The 15746-nt window shown below is 39.4% G+C and overlaps 1 protein-coding gene across 2 annotated transcripts in view; it reads right to left on the minus strand.

Moving 5' to 3' along the window:
• DAPK2 (death associated protein kinase 2) overlaps nucleotides 1-15746 on the minus strand; it is a 40300-nt gene that overhangs the window by 10326 nt on the left and 14228 nt on the right. For both annotated transcript variants that reach the window (XM_084293347.1, XM_084293346.1), the window contains 2 exons: nucleotides 5775-5996; nucleotides 718-856 (listed from right to left, as the gene is read on the minus strand). In XM_084293347.1, coding sequence (XP_084149473.1) covers nucleotides 718-856; nucleotides 5775-5996 — 361 coding nt within the window. The remainder of the gene's footprint in view (nucleotides 1-717; nucleotides 857-5774; nucleotides 5997-15746) is intronic.

Genomic DNA, 15746 nt, shown 5'->3' on the forward strand with positions numbered 1-15746 from the left:
TGAACACTGACTCAGGTTATCAAGAACTTTAAGACAGAGACAGCATTAGGCATACATTTAACACAAGCAATCAGCATATGTGTCTTGAGATTCTAGGAGGAGTCTGTCTATAGCACGCACATCAGTGCAGTAATTAGCACTACCCTAACCTGGATTTAAAGTTAGCACAAAGAACATGTAACGAAGCAGTAAAGTTTCCTTCATTTTCCTGAAGGACTCTTAAAAGAGTTCCCTTTATTTCCTGTTTTCATTCTATCTTCTATGGAGGAAGCGTATTTTGACTGCACTTCTGAAAGCAGCAATGTTTGAGGAGCCAGTTCTATAGCTGTGGGTCTGCAACTAAGAAAGCACTTTATTCTATAGTCAAGTGTTTAATCCCCAAGGATGACAGACTTCTAGCTTCAGATAAGCATGCCCACCTAGGCAGGGCAAAACCAAAAGGAGTCTCTTCTGTATTGATTAGGCTACGCATGTCACCTGACACAGCAGGTAGAGGGCTCTGTGTGGTGTACTTTGAAGGCCCTAAGCGGTTAAGAAAGCAAGAAGTCTCTCTGTTAACCAGACTGCACCGAATGACTCATACTCCTCATGTTATTCTAAACATAGTGGGCGTGTTATTTTAGGCATGTTACCAGATACAGATATGCATCAAATTGTACAAATTGCAGTCAGTCATTAAAAACAGCAGGAATGTTAACTCTAAATCAGCATCTTTACCTTTAAATCAAAGTGAGCTATTTTCTTAGAGTGAAGGTAGTTCACACCATCCAAAATCTGCTTGATGAATCTGGTTGCTTCCTCTTCACTCAAAGATTCCTTCTGTGCTAGGAAGTCAAAAAGTTCTCCACCAGACACACTACAAAATGCACGAGAAAACTTCCTGTTATCTACTGCATTGTAGGACATGAGTACAAATACAGAAAACTAAATTAAAAAAAACCTCTATGTAGTTAGAAAAAGGCCACCCTTACAGACAATCTAGAGCTTTGTGTTGTGGTCCCAGACATGACAAAACCTCCTTTTGGCTCCAGCTTCCTCCCCTCTAAATTAAGGATTATCTTTCTCAAATTCATAGATGCTGCAAGGTTTGATTCATCAAGCATCCTGAAGGACCAAAAGGGGTGCAACGTCTGATAAATCTACAGACATACACACACTTCAGTACACGGGCTTTGCTGTTAATGACTTCAACTGCCTTTTTTCAACGTTATCACTCAGGACAAGACAGGAAATAGAGTTGTAATAGTCAACAACTGTTAAAGAATTACTTCTCTTATCAGTTGCCATCAGTAACACAAAGCAATGAGATCTGCCAGCAGATCTTTCCAGAACAGCCAATACAGATTCTGGCCTGACAGATACAACTGACAGGAGAGCATTTATTTTGTGCTGATTTTTTTAAAAAAACAAACTAGATTTCAGCCACTTGGAAGGTACCTAAAATTTGTTTTCTCAAATCAAGGAAGTGCTAGAAGTTACTATGAATTTTCACACCAAAAATGAAATATATTCCATATGTATTTAGTACATAAGACTTCTGTTTTCATTTTTATGTCCTGTATTGAGAGTTCCAGTGCTGTTTTTCCATATATAATGAAATAGTGTTATCTAGATACTGAATTGGGCATTGTTTGCAGTTGTTATTCATAATTACACTCACATTTATTGTTTCCAGCTCACACTGTTATTGATACTATACATTTTATTCTCATTCCATTTTACTGTTCGAGACATACACAAAATGGTTTAACTGGGTTTAACAAATTGGTTCAATAGGCTGAGATGTCCCACCTACCTGTGCTCACCATTCAGAATCCAAGCACAAGACTTGAGTGATCCAACAGTCAATTTGGAACACAAGCTTTTGGCCCTGTTGTCTGATAAATATCAGTAAAAAAAAGCAGGGAGGTTGAAATGGTCTGAGTTAACTAAGTGCTGTGACTTCCAGTCAAGTTAGATTACATTGCCTGTGTACTGCAGAGGACTTTTAGGCAATTTCCTCTGACCCCGGGGTCTTTACAACACTGGTGGTGACAAGCTGACTTTGCATCTTTCAGAGCAACTGTTGTGAACAGCTCCAGAACTGCAGAGAGGTCAACTGCAAACAAGAACCCTGTGTCAAATTCCACAGAAATGGGCTCACTTCTTAGTTTCCATGTTGCTGTGGGTGTTGTTACAAGGCAGAGATTTACACAGCACCTGATTAATTGCATATCGATTAATGGATATTTTTTCACAGTTCCTACGTTGCCAGAAACTTTCTATGCAACACGAGGCAGGAGACTTCACCTGCAGAGGTCACTTGATGTTTTAATCTTTACTACTTACTGGCTAGCAAACAAAAATAAATGACCCAGGAATACAGTACAACTGCTGTCTCTGGCTGTCAGCTACTCAGCCCATGAGACTCTCATTTGGTCTCTGCTTTTTTTTTTTTTTTTTGGGTGACACGTACCAAGGGTGTCAAGCACTACCATCAACATTGCTGGACAGTTTTTGTTTTACTCTGTGCATTTCAGGAGCCAGAGAACACAGTGTTCTGAATGGTAGTAGGTTTAGGGGCCTTTGTTAGCAAGCTAAAAAATTACTAGAGCTAGCTGACATGCCATTAAAGAAATCCGTATGTGAAATCTGCTAATCTCTCAGTGAAATCTGTGTACAAAGAGCAGGCAAGTCCCATTTCCTTGATGATTGCTATTCAAACTACACTTCAGCAATCACCTCCGGCAGGCGCTCTGGCCCTGTCACCAGGAAGCAAGCTGCACTGGGATACTTTCTTGTACTCTTCTGGAATGTAACCGTGCAGGCACACTACTCCCTCTGTCTCTTTCTGTGAAGGCTCCTTGGTGACAGTTCCTCATGGCAGACTCTTTAATCAGGACTATAAGTAAGAAGGCAAAGCAGCCTCACGGCAGGGTCCATGAGACAAAGAGCAGCAAGGTCATAAAAAAGCATACCCCAAACAACGTGCACATGGAAGGGCAAACTGTGGACCCACAAAGGTGTGTGTAACAACAGTGAATTTGGCAATGCTCTTCTGCTCCACAATATGAGAAACAGTAACTGTTGAATCAGCCCCAATATAAAGGGAAGATACTCTTGTCTGTGCCAGCACAGTCTGAATTGCGAGAGAAGTCAAGCCAAAGCCTGATTTAAACACCTGGGCAGCTTCTTCAATTAAGCAGGAATACTGGGAACATTCTTTTGAAGATAAAGTCCACGGTAGCTTGTCATAAGATTACTTGGCCAGGTGATGAAACGTTTCTTTTGATAAATTGCTGGGAGTATAAGTATCAGTGTGACAGGAGTAGAAATCATCTGCTTATGGAGAGAATTTAGTTGTCTTTATCAGCAGTTATCATCCTCAATTTGTGTAGAGCAGATGGATGCAGTGGCCTTGATCAGGTCTAAGCTCCATTGCATGCAGCCCTCCAAAAGTGCAATAAGCTACAGCTTAACAATAAGACACACAAAACATGTCAATACGTGTGAGGACAAGAAAAAGTAGAAATTCATGAAATGGGAGGTTGTTTCAACACCAAGTAGCTGCAAAGTAGCTTTCAGAAAAAAAAAAAAAAATAAAAAAAAAAATAAAAAAAAAAAAAAAGATCCTTTTCTGTCTTCTAAAGTAGAGACTTCCAGTTACAGATCAACATTTAGCCATAGACATATACTTAAAAATTAGCATATGTTCATCATCACTCATATGCCATCTGCCAGCAGTCACATTAATCTCCAGGAATGCTCCACAGCTTAAATGCTGACTCCCCTGGAAAGCTACTGGTTACTTCATCTCACTCAGGGATCAAAACTTCATTGTTTGGATTCCATGCACAAGGTCAGGGCAGTGCCCTAGGGAACAAACGATCTACATAACTTCAGCTACGGTGTCTTTGTATTTCCTTCCTCACACACACAGAAAAACTGCACCATTTACTAAATATCTTAACATCGCAGTAAGTAGACCACCTCAGAGTATCTCCTCCCCGTCCACAGCTTTATTTCAGGGCCATGAACTGACGGGTAAAGGCTATGTCCCCTTCTTCACAGCTCCTCTAAAACTCAGGGCTTTGTAAACTAGGTGATACTGGCTGCACAAAGAGGAGGACGTAGATCAGAAGGGCTTAAACTGGTGTTTTTCTTCTTTCACTACATGGCAAATTTCCTCCCCATAAGCCACGATCTTACACCGTGACCAACAAAGCTCCTTCTTTGAAGAGCTACTTCCATTCCTGTCTCTGATGAGTACAAGTACACAATTCTGACCTCTGGTTTGCATGTATTCAGGTATTCAGGTTTCTCCTGGCTCTCAGTTACCAGGTGATTCAGAAAGCCAAGCCACAACAACACAGAAATATATTTGCACATGCAGTAAAATAATTTACTTCCCTTTCAACAGCACACACTATGAACTGTACAGAAAATGCTTTGGACATAGCTCTGGATGATTACCTGTGCACACTCACTTCTACTACAGTCCTGATCCTCTACAATGAAACATCCAGAATGGCAACAAGTCAAGTTCCAAATTTCATCCAAATTCATTTCAAAATTCTAAATTTGGGTATAAGGAGACCCAATCACTTGGTGCCTCCTCCTTTCTAATTTCTTTAAAAAATAATTTTTATCATGGCTAGTTTTTACTCAACAATTGACTGAGAAAGAGATTGACAAATTTGATACTGTTTCAGACTTCAATAATTATCATTTCTCTACATTGTGAACACCTATTAGTCAGGTTTTCTCACTTCTTTACCGTCGGTGACATTAAATATAGGCAAAAGAACCAAAGGTGACTCCCTGAAATTCAAACTCACATTCCAACTAAGCAAAGGTTCCTTAGCCAAGACTTTAAGATGATTCCTAACCTCACCTCCAGCTTCTCTGGGATGTTCGTTTATTCTTCCAGGAAGGGTCATGCACAGGTTATGCAGAACAAGCCTGTGTTCCCTCAGCCCAGACAGAGAAGCTGCTGGTTTTAAATCTCTCCTTAAATAGCACAAACCGGTCTATGTTATTTAGCCAAATATGTATAATAATCATCCTAAACCAGCAGTCTGGCAACCCAATGGGTCACAAAGTAGGGATGAGGTAGAGCAGTGCACAGATGCCCTGGTTGGAAGGTTCACTTGTCAGTGGATCCTCAATGACAAGGGTTTTCCCACATCGCATGGCAAAACTTGACAGAAGAACAGTTCTCCTTCATTCCCACCCTGCTGCTATTTGTGCTTAGTAGCCAAAGTTTGGGAATTCAAAAAACTCTTCCATGCTCACCTTCTCCCCTCCCACCCCCTTTCCCTACAGGTACTGTAAGTGAGGAAAATATTGGTGTAGTGAGAACGACTGGAAATGTTGCAAAGGGCTTGATATCTTCACATGCACTGAAAGGGAAGAACGCAGGACGAAAAATGAGATGAGTGTCAGTAGTCATTTGTAGTTCCTCCAAGGTCCTCCAAGGTTCACATCAGAGCAGCACTGGGCAGACATGAGGTAATCCCTCTGCTAGCAAACTGTTTTTAAATGAACAACAGTCCTTGGCTCAGGAACAATGGCCTCAGCTGATTTAAGGTACACCTGTATCCCCAGGACACACGGGTGGACCAGGGCGCCTGTTTACCAGCAACCTCATTCAGTTCTTCTGCCAAGATCTGTGCGGCCTGAGAACACAACAGCTCCATTTCAGCAGTGCCTCTGTGCTCTGGCAGCCTCTACAGCCCTTTCCTGTTCCTATTTACCTCATCCTGCCCCAGAGGATAGGAAGTCCCCTTACTCACAGCTCAAGGATGAGGACCACATCCGTCTTGTTCTCATAGATGTCGTGCAACTTGATGATGTTGGCATGTAGGGTCTGCTGCAGGATAGTCACCTCCCGTTCGATTTCCTCACGCCTCACTCCGCGACGGCTGGCCCGACTCTGACGCTTTTTAATGAACTTTGCAGCATATTCCAAACCTGTGCTCCTTTCTCTACATTTCTTCACAATCGCAAACTGGCCACTGAAAGAACAAGACGATGATAAAAACTCTGGTAAACCTTTCATATAATCCTCTGGTAGTATCTCACAGCTTTCTGAAAAAGCCATTCACATACAAAGCTTGATCCTACAAGCTCTCCTGAGCAACACTGTTAAAGTCATACAGACTTGTTCTCCGTACAATACTGGGGACTGTCAGAGCTCCACATTAAAGTCACTAGGAGCATAACAAGGTGGTTAGCCTCCTGCTGTGTCCAAAACGTAGAACACACAAGCAGTGTCTGACTACAGGAGGGTAGAAGTGTCAATCTCTAAAAAGCAGTTCATGTTTAAATGAATAAGAACTAGCTCAAAAGGTTCAAATTATCAGTCCTTCACTGGATGATGCTTAAAGCAGCCAAGTTTGTGACATAGCACTGGATGCTTTGAGAGGACATGCATGCACTGAAGAGTTTCCCTTCAGAATAATCTCTCAGAAACAAACTCAAAGGACTGATGACCCTTCAGAAATGCAGAATTGGCCTCCAGTAACCAGTTTTCAAATAAAAGAATGGTTTATTCACATTTCTGCACTTCATTGATAATTTGGCTGTCAATGTAACTGGAATAACCACAGGTTTCTCACTGCACATCAAGGACAGAGAATTCCTCGTTGTATTAAATGGCATTAAAGTTTAAAAGACATGTGGCTGCTATTTGCTAGTAACATTTTCCTGACTGTGGCTCCTGAAGTAAGACATTTCATTCCAATTGTAATATTTCCCTCTTATCTCTTAAGAGGGAAACACTTGGAGGTCAGATGACTGACTCAGACATTAGTAACCCTTCAGGTTGCAGCCTTAGGTCAGTGATGTGAATTTCTCAAGATGAGACAGTTGTTATCAGCCCTTTAATAGTAAAGTAGGGGACCCTACTTTGTTCTCATTTGTGTGAACTCTTCTCCCTTCATCATGCCCTTGAGAGGCACTTTTTGAACTCAGAAGCACCATCTCCACAAAACTGATGCTCCCTCCTTCTGTCTTTCTGAAAAGTAACTGTAATCAAGTTGTGATAAATCTAACCAAAATTAAGAAAGAAAGGTGGTGTGTAGCTAAAGAAGGATTTAAACAATATAAATTCTGTGTAAGGCAAGAATATGGCATGAAACTGTGATTATTCAGAGGATCCTTTTGCCCATCCCATTTGGAATCAATGACTTCTTCCAGACAAGGACAACTGTGTTATAGCTTAGGAACGTTTAATCACACAAAGGTCATCACAAACATACAAACAAGGAAATAAAATCACAAGCCATCACTCTGAGTTTGCATTTAGTCTACCCAGGACATGTAAGAGAGCCACTTCTACCTCACTTCACAAAAATTAATTTTAAATAAAATTAATTTCAATAAAGTAATAAGTAATTTTTAATAAGTAACTTTTTAATAAGTAATTTTAATAATTTTTAATAAATTACTAATTTTTAAACAGTTACATGCTTTTGACAAGCCTTCTTGGACCTAATGGTACTTCAGGATTGTCCATTACTCTACCTTTTCACAACCAACAAGTTACTGGTGTAGATCTGGACATAACAATGTGTAAAGTAAAAAGCAAAAGGTGAGGTTGAATTTGAGCTGGTGGGAAACAAGGACCTAGTGCGGAAGTGTAGTGCACAGTAAAACTGCCATGGAAAGTTACTCTAACAGCAGCATTTGGAGATTGTGTTTGATGAGCTTGATGGCAAACTGCTGCTGACAGGACAAATCTTGTAGGAATCTCTCTGCACCTCAACCTGTGAGAGTTTGAATGGAAGGAAAGGCTGTTGATACTTTTTTGTTAGGACACTAATCCTAGCTAAAAATCCACATTTTGCCCTTTTCACAATAATTAGAATGAAAAGCAAGGAAGCTTCAAGTCTACCATGTGCACCCTATATCCCACCAATTAATATTTGATATATTCATACTTTAGCTAAAAACATGCAAAATATTTCATCTTTTTTTTTCCACTGTGTTGCACAAGGAACTTTCAAACTCTAGGAAGAAGTAGAATTCTTCTTTTGTGTTGCTCTGGTAAGCCACAGTCAACTAATGCGTCGGTCAAATCATTACCCGTGGTTGGAATGTATAAACCATAAGACGTATGCAAGGCCCTGCCACCAGAAGAGCCATCTTACCTAAGCTGTTGTTCATAAGAAGTCTGCTGATGGCCAATTATTCTCAAACAGAAATAAAAAAAAAAACACCTGACACTATGCTTGAAAAAACACCCAGTCTCTCCTGCCACAATGCACTGAGACCTCACTCTGCAAGACTTGGTAGCTCTGCAGTCCCAGGACATATGTTTAGTGTCAGATATTTCTGTAGTCAGGGCATTATAGCCAGGGTTGTAAGGACAAGATTCATCTTACAGATAACCTTTACCTACTGTGATTTCATCAGCCAGGATCCATTTGTAACAATCAAACACAATCCTTAAGTGCAGCCCCCCATGGCTACACTACAGAAGCACTGAGCTGTTATTGCTTTCAATATTATTATATCCTTCACTGGCTGGTAAGCAAGAGATGCAACTACAGCTGGAACTTAAAGTATGAAACATACACAGCAGTAATACTCAGAACCTTATAATTATGCAATGCACTTGGTACTTCACTAACACAGGTGGCTGGTTAGAGTCTGTCTTTAACCTAGAAAGGCAAAGAAATCAAAGATTAAGGCTGTCACTTGGCCCTTGCTTGCTTCTCAAAAGCTAACAGTCCACAGCAGAAGCAGCCTCTCATTTCAGAGGGTTCAAACCATGACAGACAGCCTGAAGTACTGCTTTTTGGTTTTAATTTTCAGACGTAGCCTAGGACCTTTTCAAGTGAGGCAGGAACAGTCGGGCCAAGTGGGACAATTGTAGTTATCCCTTTAGGATTCAATCACAGATAGAATCAGGAGTGCAGGCACTTATTAAATCCATTAATTAATACATATTTCTGCTTCCTGATTTTATCATTACATGAAAACTCTAGAGAACTTCAGAGAATGAAATTGCTGTTACAAAATCAGCAAATTTGCCTTAAACATGCTAAAAGAGTTGGATCTGTAATGCTAAGAACTATTTATGTAAAACATCATAGACTTCATGTTTGTTGTTTGTTGTTTTTTTTTTTTTTTTTTTTTTGAATTATTATGGGGGCTTGGGGAAAGGGCTTGTTTGACTGTTTTTCAAAACTCATGTCCTATTTGGACCAGATTTTCTGAAGAGACATGGTACTGTCATGCCTTTGAAGAGACATGGTCACTGTATTGGCTTCCTTGACTTCACTCTGAGGATGAGTTTTGCCAGCAAAATTTAGTGAAAAATTATTTCTTTATAACTATTGATTATGGGAGTGAATGGACTCACGCTTAGAAAGCCCGATGATACTGTAGGTTTTGTACATTTTAGTTTACTTAAAAGCTTACAAAGGTAACAGACACAGCACAGGAATTCCCATTTTCTCCTTAGACAGTTATAGCCTGGGGCAATTGTTCATCACATTACCCATTCCTTTGTAATCTATTTCCCCCCTGCATGTCTACCCACAGTCACACATCTACCTGTTCCTTTCATAGCCTTCATGCCATTGCCTTTATCCCTTAAAAACAGGCTTTTGTGGACAGCCTTTACTGAGACATTTCATGACCAAACAGATAATGTTGCAAGCCAAAAGGAAAAAGACAGAAAAATGCACCATTTCTTAGCCTAAGAGATTTAAGACTATTATGATGCAATTAGCCATGATACTGTCCATAGCCAAGCGTACCCCACTCCTTATTTGCTGCTTATTAAAGCATCACAGGAGAATGTGATTTCTAGACCACCTTAGAGCCAGCCACCACAAAGTAACAGCTGATGGATCCTTCAGCACAAGTAGCCTGATGCTCTCCCAGGCACTGATGCACTGAAGACCTCTAAGAGGAAAGCTAAAGGCTGGAGAAGGGACAAGGAGGGGGAAAGGTCTTTGAACAGATGTGAGAGGGGTGGCATATTGCTGTGCTTTTCTATCACACGTGTATTAAAATGAGTAATTTCTGCAGATACCCATACAGCTATGAAGAAGAGGGGGTCTCACTGGTGTTTAACAATCAGTCAGCCATGTTCCAGGTTAGTATTAACAACAGAGCTCTTAAAATCAAGGACCAAAGACTACAGCGTTTCTGTGCCTCATAATACATTTGCACTCAGTGGGTAAGAATCAGTGTCAACTTCCCAAACCTTGCAATCCAGATAAGGCAAAGGGTAGCAAAAAAAAAGTGTCTTCTCTTTGACTGAAGAGTTGACAGCACTGAGAAATTAAGCTACTTATTTAATTTTACATGCAGAGTCTGTGGCAGATATCAGAGTCTAAAACAAATTTCACAGCTTGGATGTCCAAATTTCAACTGAACATCTTTGCCAAAATGCACGTTCTTAATACATCACTGAAATGAAGTTGACTTGGATCCTACAGAGCAGTATTTACAACACACACTAGATAAGCTCATAGGCTGATAATTCCTACTTTTTATTTTTTTAAGGGAAGTTTGTTCCCTTTCAGAAATGTTTTGTACAGCTGTATAACAGCCTTGTTAGAGATTCAATGTAGGCTGTCCTCAACTGTGCTAGCACATCAAGAGTATAAACAATAGCAGCTGCAACCTGTCAGTTACAATATAATTAGGTACAACATGAAATTTGTCCATCATTAAGACAGGAATTTATCCTAGCAATGAAGACAACCTATTATTTGGATTGCTAATATCATCTAGATCTGTCACTGAAGAAGAACACAGAGAGACAATATTACCAAGTGGCATTAGAGTCTATTTTCAGAATCACGCTTTATATGAGCAGTTCAGCTTATGTTATTGTGCAGTTCAGAAGAGGATATGGGGGCAGAGAGAGGAAACTAGACAATCCAGCATAGCTGGATAACTTCTTGCTTTATTGCAAGTTCATTTAATTTCATTTAATTAATTATTTATTTTTTTTAAATGAACATTAGAGATGATTTTTAATGGTGGTTTAGGAGGGTAATGCTCTGGGGCAGAATTTGACTTGAGTGACTGACAGAGGTGCAGCCTGCCAGCTTTGTACACCTCACTGGGTAACAGCGGTATTGCTATAGTGCATTACAATAAGAAGAGCCTTCAAGCTACTCTATGTATATGCATGGGTTTTTATGAGTCTTCCTCTGATATTCCAGAAACACCACATTGCTCAGTAGCTGTCATGGAAAGCTGAAAATATGTAAACAAAATACTGAGATGACAGCACAGGTTACCTGACTCCAGCCTGGCACTGAGGCTAGTGTAGGGATAAATCAGGAAGATGGCTCTGCCTGTCATTTGAGAAGAGCAAACCACTTCATCCCCAAATACCAAACATATGTTCCCCTTTCTGCATGTCCAGTCTATTCTTCATTCTGTCCATACCATCTTCGTTTAATTCATTCCAAAAAAAAAAAAAAATCTATAAATCAAGAACTTATTTTTATTACTTTTCAGTAGTTGTTAAAACTTGAAATTCCCATAAAATAGATGTTATGGTAGAACATGTTGACAGGTACACGTGACACTGAAATACATTTTCAAGAAGTTCTTTGTGAAGTAAATGAACCTGAAAAAGAAAGATAGAGTTCTGGAATTCTGCCAGTCAAGGGCCTATGCTCAGTCCCAAAATGAGCCAGGACAATTTACTTTGGAACAGATTTGCAAGGGATTTTAGGCAGCAACCTCCCACTGATTTTAATTTTAATGGTAAATAGGTTCCTACGCACTTGATAGAAAAATGACACCCCAGTTTTTCTGTATTTCATTTCCCAAAGTCTGTAAAATACAGGTAATGCGACTGGAAGAATGTAGTAAAACTTCTAGGGGTAAGCATACAGCTGGACCTACATTTAACTTCCTGTCTCTAGACATCATTAGAATTACAATTATAACCACTCAACATTTTTTTCCACTAGGTGATCCTCCCAAGAACGCACTGCCAGAAGGGAAACTAAAAAAACAGCCTAACAGCATCTCAGCCATGCTCTTAAATGCCTATATGCACATGCAGACTACCAGGACCGCAGAACAGTTTAACCCTTCTTTTTACAGAAGATCTGCAAACTCAGTTCAGCCACTATTTAAAGGGATTTCTTTGGTTTCCAATCTGGAAGATGTTTACTTGAGGTAGAGTTTTCAATGGGAAGTCGCTCAGCTCAGCAGTACCAGCAGTATGTGCTCAAGCTGGTGGAAAAATGCAACCTCAACCAATTGCAAGAGAAAAACACAGTGATATTTTTCCACCCACCCTTTGTTTTTTTCCACTTACATGGTGCAATAAATATCTATTACTCTCCTTTAATGATGTTTTTGACCTATAGCAGATGCAGAAAGGTGAACATTCCAGATTTCTCTTTCATTTGAGGAAAACAGACATATGAAGTACACCAAGCTACAGCAGTATAAGCATGGTAATACCAACGTTGACACATTTGGTGTTGCTGCACCAGACAGAACAGTCTGTTAAACTGTATTGGACACAAACAAATGCTTTTAAGGGAAGCGGAGATGACCTTCCATTCCTTTTCTCCTCTCTCACATTTGATTATTATGTTTTAGCACGTTTACATCAAGCTTTCTAGCCTACTTCAGTTCTTGCTCAGATGGGCACTTCTCTTAAGTCTGAAGCTGAGTTAAAGTAACTGCAGTTACTTTGCCAGCCAGGTGGTTCTAACAGTACCATTACATTCCAGACAAAGGGCCTTGAAGGACACTTAAGTTCAAGTCTCAAAGCCACACAAACCACGCAGAAAAACAACAAAACTCAAGCCTGATTGCAGTTCAGAACAATGTACACAAATAAAAATATACACGAGGTACCATAACAAAAAGTCTGCTATAGAAAGGAGCTTATAGGAAAAAAAAAAAAAAAAAAAAAAAGAGCTGTGAAAAGATAATATGGTGTTCACGATTCAAATAAAACCACGTATTTTGGATTTGTACTTTTTACTTCACATTTAAGACATTCAGTTGTGGGAATGCAAGCCTATTAGGGTTTATCTGCTATTAGCAACACTGCCCCAAACAAGGACAAAATGACGTAATTCATACATGTGGTTGCCTGCATGCAGGAAGCCAAAATACAGCTTGGAGATCTAATTTTAGGTTTACTAGACTTTGCAAAGTTTGCCAGTTGTTGTCTCTCTAATTGGATGATAAATTACATTTGGTCCCTCGACAGCAAGAAAAAAAAGTTACACCTTATCCAGTGCCATATATTCTCTGAGCTGTGAGGCAATATGATATATTTAACTCTGAAAACAATTTTTTTTTTTATGTTTACTGACAGCAACAGACAGCAACAATCAGTTACTTCACAGTGTACGTCATTAGCTGCTGCTAACAGCTTCACCTTACGTCAGCAGCACGTTGTCCGCTCTCCAGTACGAGTCAACAGCACCCTTTGCTTTGGTTTGACATAATCTATAGCTAGATCAAGAGGAGAGTAAAAATCCTAAAAATACATTATGAAATCATCATGTGTCATTATTATTTTCCTTTTGCATTCTTAAGTTAATATACAAAACCAGAATCACAAACAATAACATCAGGCTAACACAGGTTAGCGCTCTGGATTCAAGAGACTGCCTATAGAGCCCAGATACCATGGCTTATTTAGTTTCAACACTGAAGGGTCATTTATTCACTATCACAACTGTTGTTTTTATGCCAACAGTTCTGTTAATGATAACTTTTTGCCACTATTAAATTCATATCGGTTTTAACTGGTAATCTCATCCTTTGAAATTCTGCATTTCACTTCTTTTCCACACTTTCTCCCCCCCTTGGGAAAACTAGGTTCTAATATATATATTTTTAATTTCATAGTTGTAATTTCCAAAGCAAAGCCCTTAAGAATTCTTGCTGAACGTGCTTCTTAAAAACCTCAAGCCCCTAAAGCAGTTTTCCTCCCCAAAAGACTCTCCCCTCTTTCCTTACACTTCAGAGACAAATTCTACTAGTTTCATTGCACTGGCATGCTCTTAAACTCTTCCCACCAAAGAGGACAGCAATCTGTTGTTAACTCCTTCTACAAGTCATTTGTGGGCTTTCAGAACTCACTCACAAAACAACTGAATCAAAAACCATGCAAGGTTCACAAACTATATGAATAAAAATACTTCACTGGAAGCTTTCTGTAAAAAGTCCGTGATCACAGCCATGAAGAACTGGGAGCCTTCTGTAAATGGACTATAGCAATAATCTGTAGTGTGTTTTATTTTTCACAGGCATTTTTATTTTTTATAAACTAAACCAGCATTTGGAGTGGCAGAATTTTAAATAAGTAGTGAATAAATAGTGTGTCTAGCAGCACAATATTTATTGAGGAGCTAAACTGTGATAGCTGAAACACCAAGAACAGAAATCCTAGCACAGCAAGGTCACAAAGGGAAAGTATCCTCTTGTTCCCATAAGACTTCATGAAACAGAACTCTCAAAAAACCCAAACATCTACCTGCTTAATTCTCTGCTGAGACCTGTCACAAACGTCACTGTACTTTCTGTGGTTAAGGTGCAAATAAAGTGTTTTCTTTTGTTAAAAAAAAAAAAAAAAAAAAAAGCAAACAAAGTGGCTACCTCTCCTAGAGTAACTACACACTACCTAGACTGCAGCAGATGCCAGATTACAACAGAATGCTTTAAACATTTTCTTAACAGAGTATTTCATATGAATTTTGACACCTAAAAAGTACATAAATCCTTCAAGCATGTGAAAGATACAAAAGTAAAACCTATTCACAATACTCTACAGTCACATGGTCAACCTCTCACGCAAGATTATCACAGACACATCATTAGTTCTTAACCCAGCCCTGCGACGGAGTTCAGAAGAAAATCTTTATGTTATGAGACATGACTACCCTGACATCACTTCAGGTTCACTTAGCGGCTGGGCAGTGTCAGGGTGACTTAAAACCAGTTCATAGAGAGAGGGAAGTATCACAATACCACTACTATAACAATATGCCACTTTAAACCTAACAAGAGGTATTATTTTATACAGAAAGAAGAAAAAAAATCTGCTGCCACTGTAAACACAGTGATATTTTCACCACCACTCATGTTTTTACTAACCGATTGTATAATGCACCAGAACAGTGACTTTACAAGGTAAGTTTCAATACTCACAACAGGAAAGTGCTGAGCAGTTCTGAACATATGCTGTGTCTGATAACGTCTGCAGCACCTTTCACCCACATCTCTTTACAGCTCAAAGGTAACCAACATGTCCTGGGCTAAAGACAATGCGTCCACTGTCAGAAAAGAATCAGAACAGTGGAAGAACATGGACTAAGCCAGAAGGATCCAGTTTACTGGAGTAAGTAGGGAGCAAATAAACCATTTGAAATTCAAATCACCATTTAATAAACCTTATACTCCTGAACAGTGACTTATTATTGGCTTAATAGCCTATTAAGTAATGTTACCAATTAACATATATAACATCAACAGTCAATTAAGTAACATGTTATCTGAAATAAAGACAATTAATGCCTTAGACACCATTTTGGGTCATTAGCTCTGACTCACAACAAACTGTGCCACCTATTCAGTCATCACCAGCATCTTCCGAAGCTGTTAAATGTGTGTTTTTTTTTTTTTGTTTTTTTTTTTTTGGAAGCTTCCCAATGACACAGTGACAAGCAATGTAGTCTATCAGCTCCTCAGGATGGAAAAGCAGAGTCTGCAGTGATATAGCACTAGCCCAGCAATTCTGGCAAGTTACT

The sequence above is a fragment of the Netta rufina genome (genome assembly GCF_964035555.1).
Source record: "Netta rufina genome assembly, chromosome: 11".
Lineage (NCBI taxonomy): Eukaryota > Metazoa > Chordata > Aves > Anseriformes > Anatidae > Netta > Netta rufina.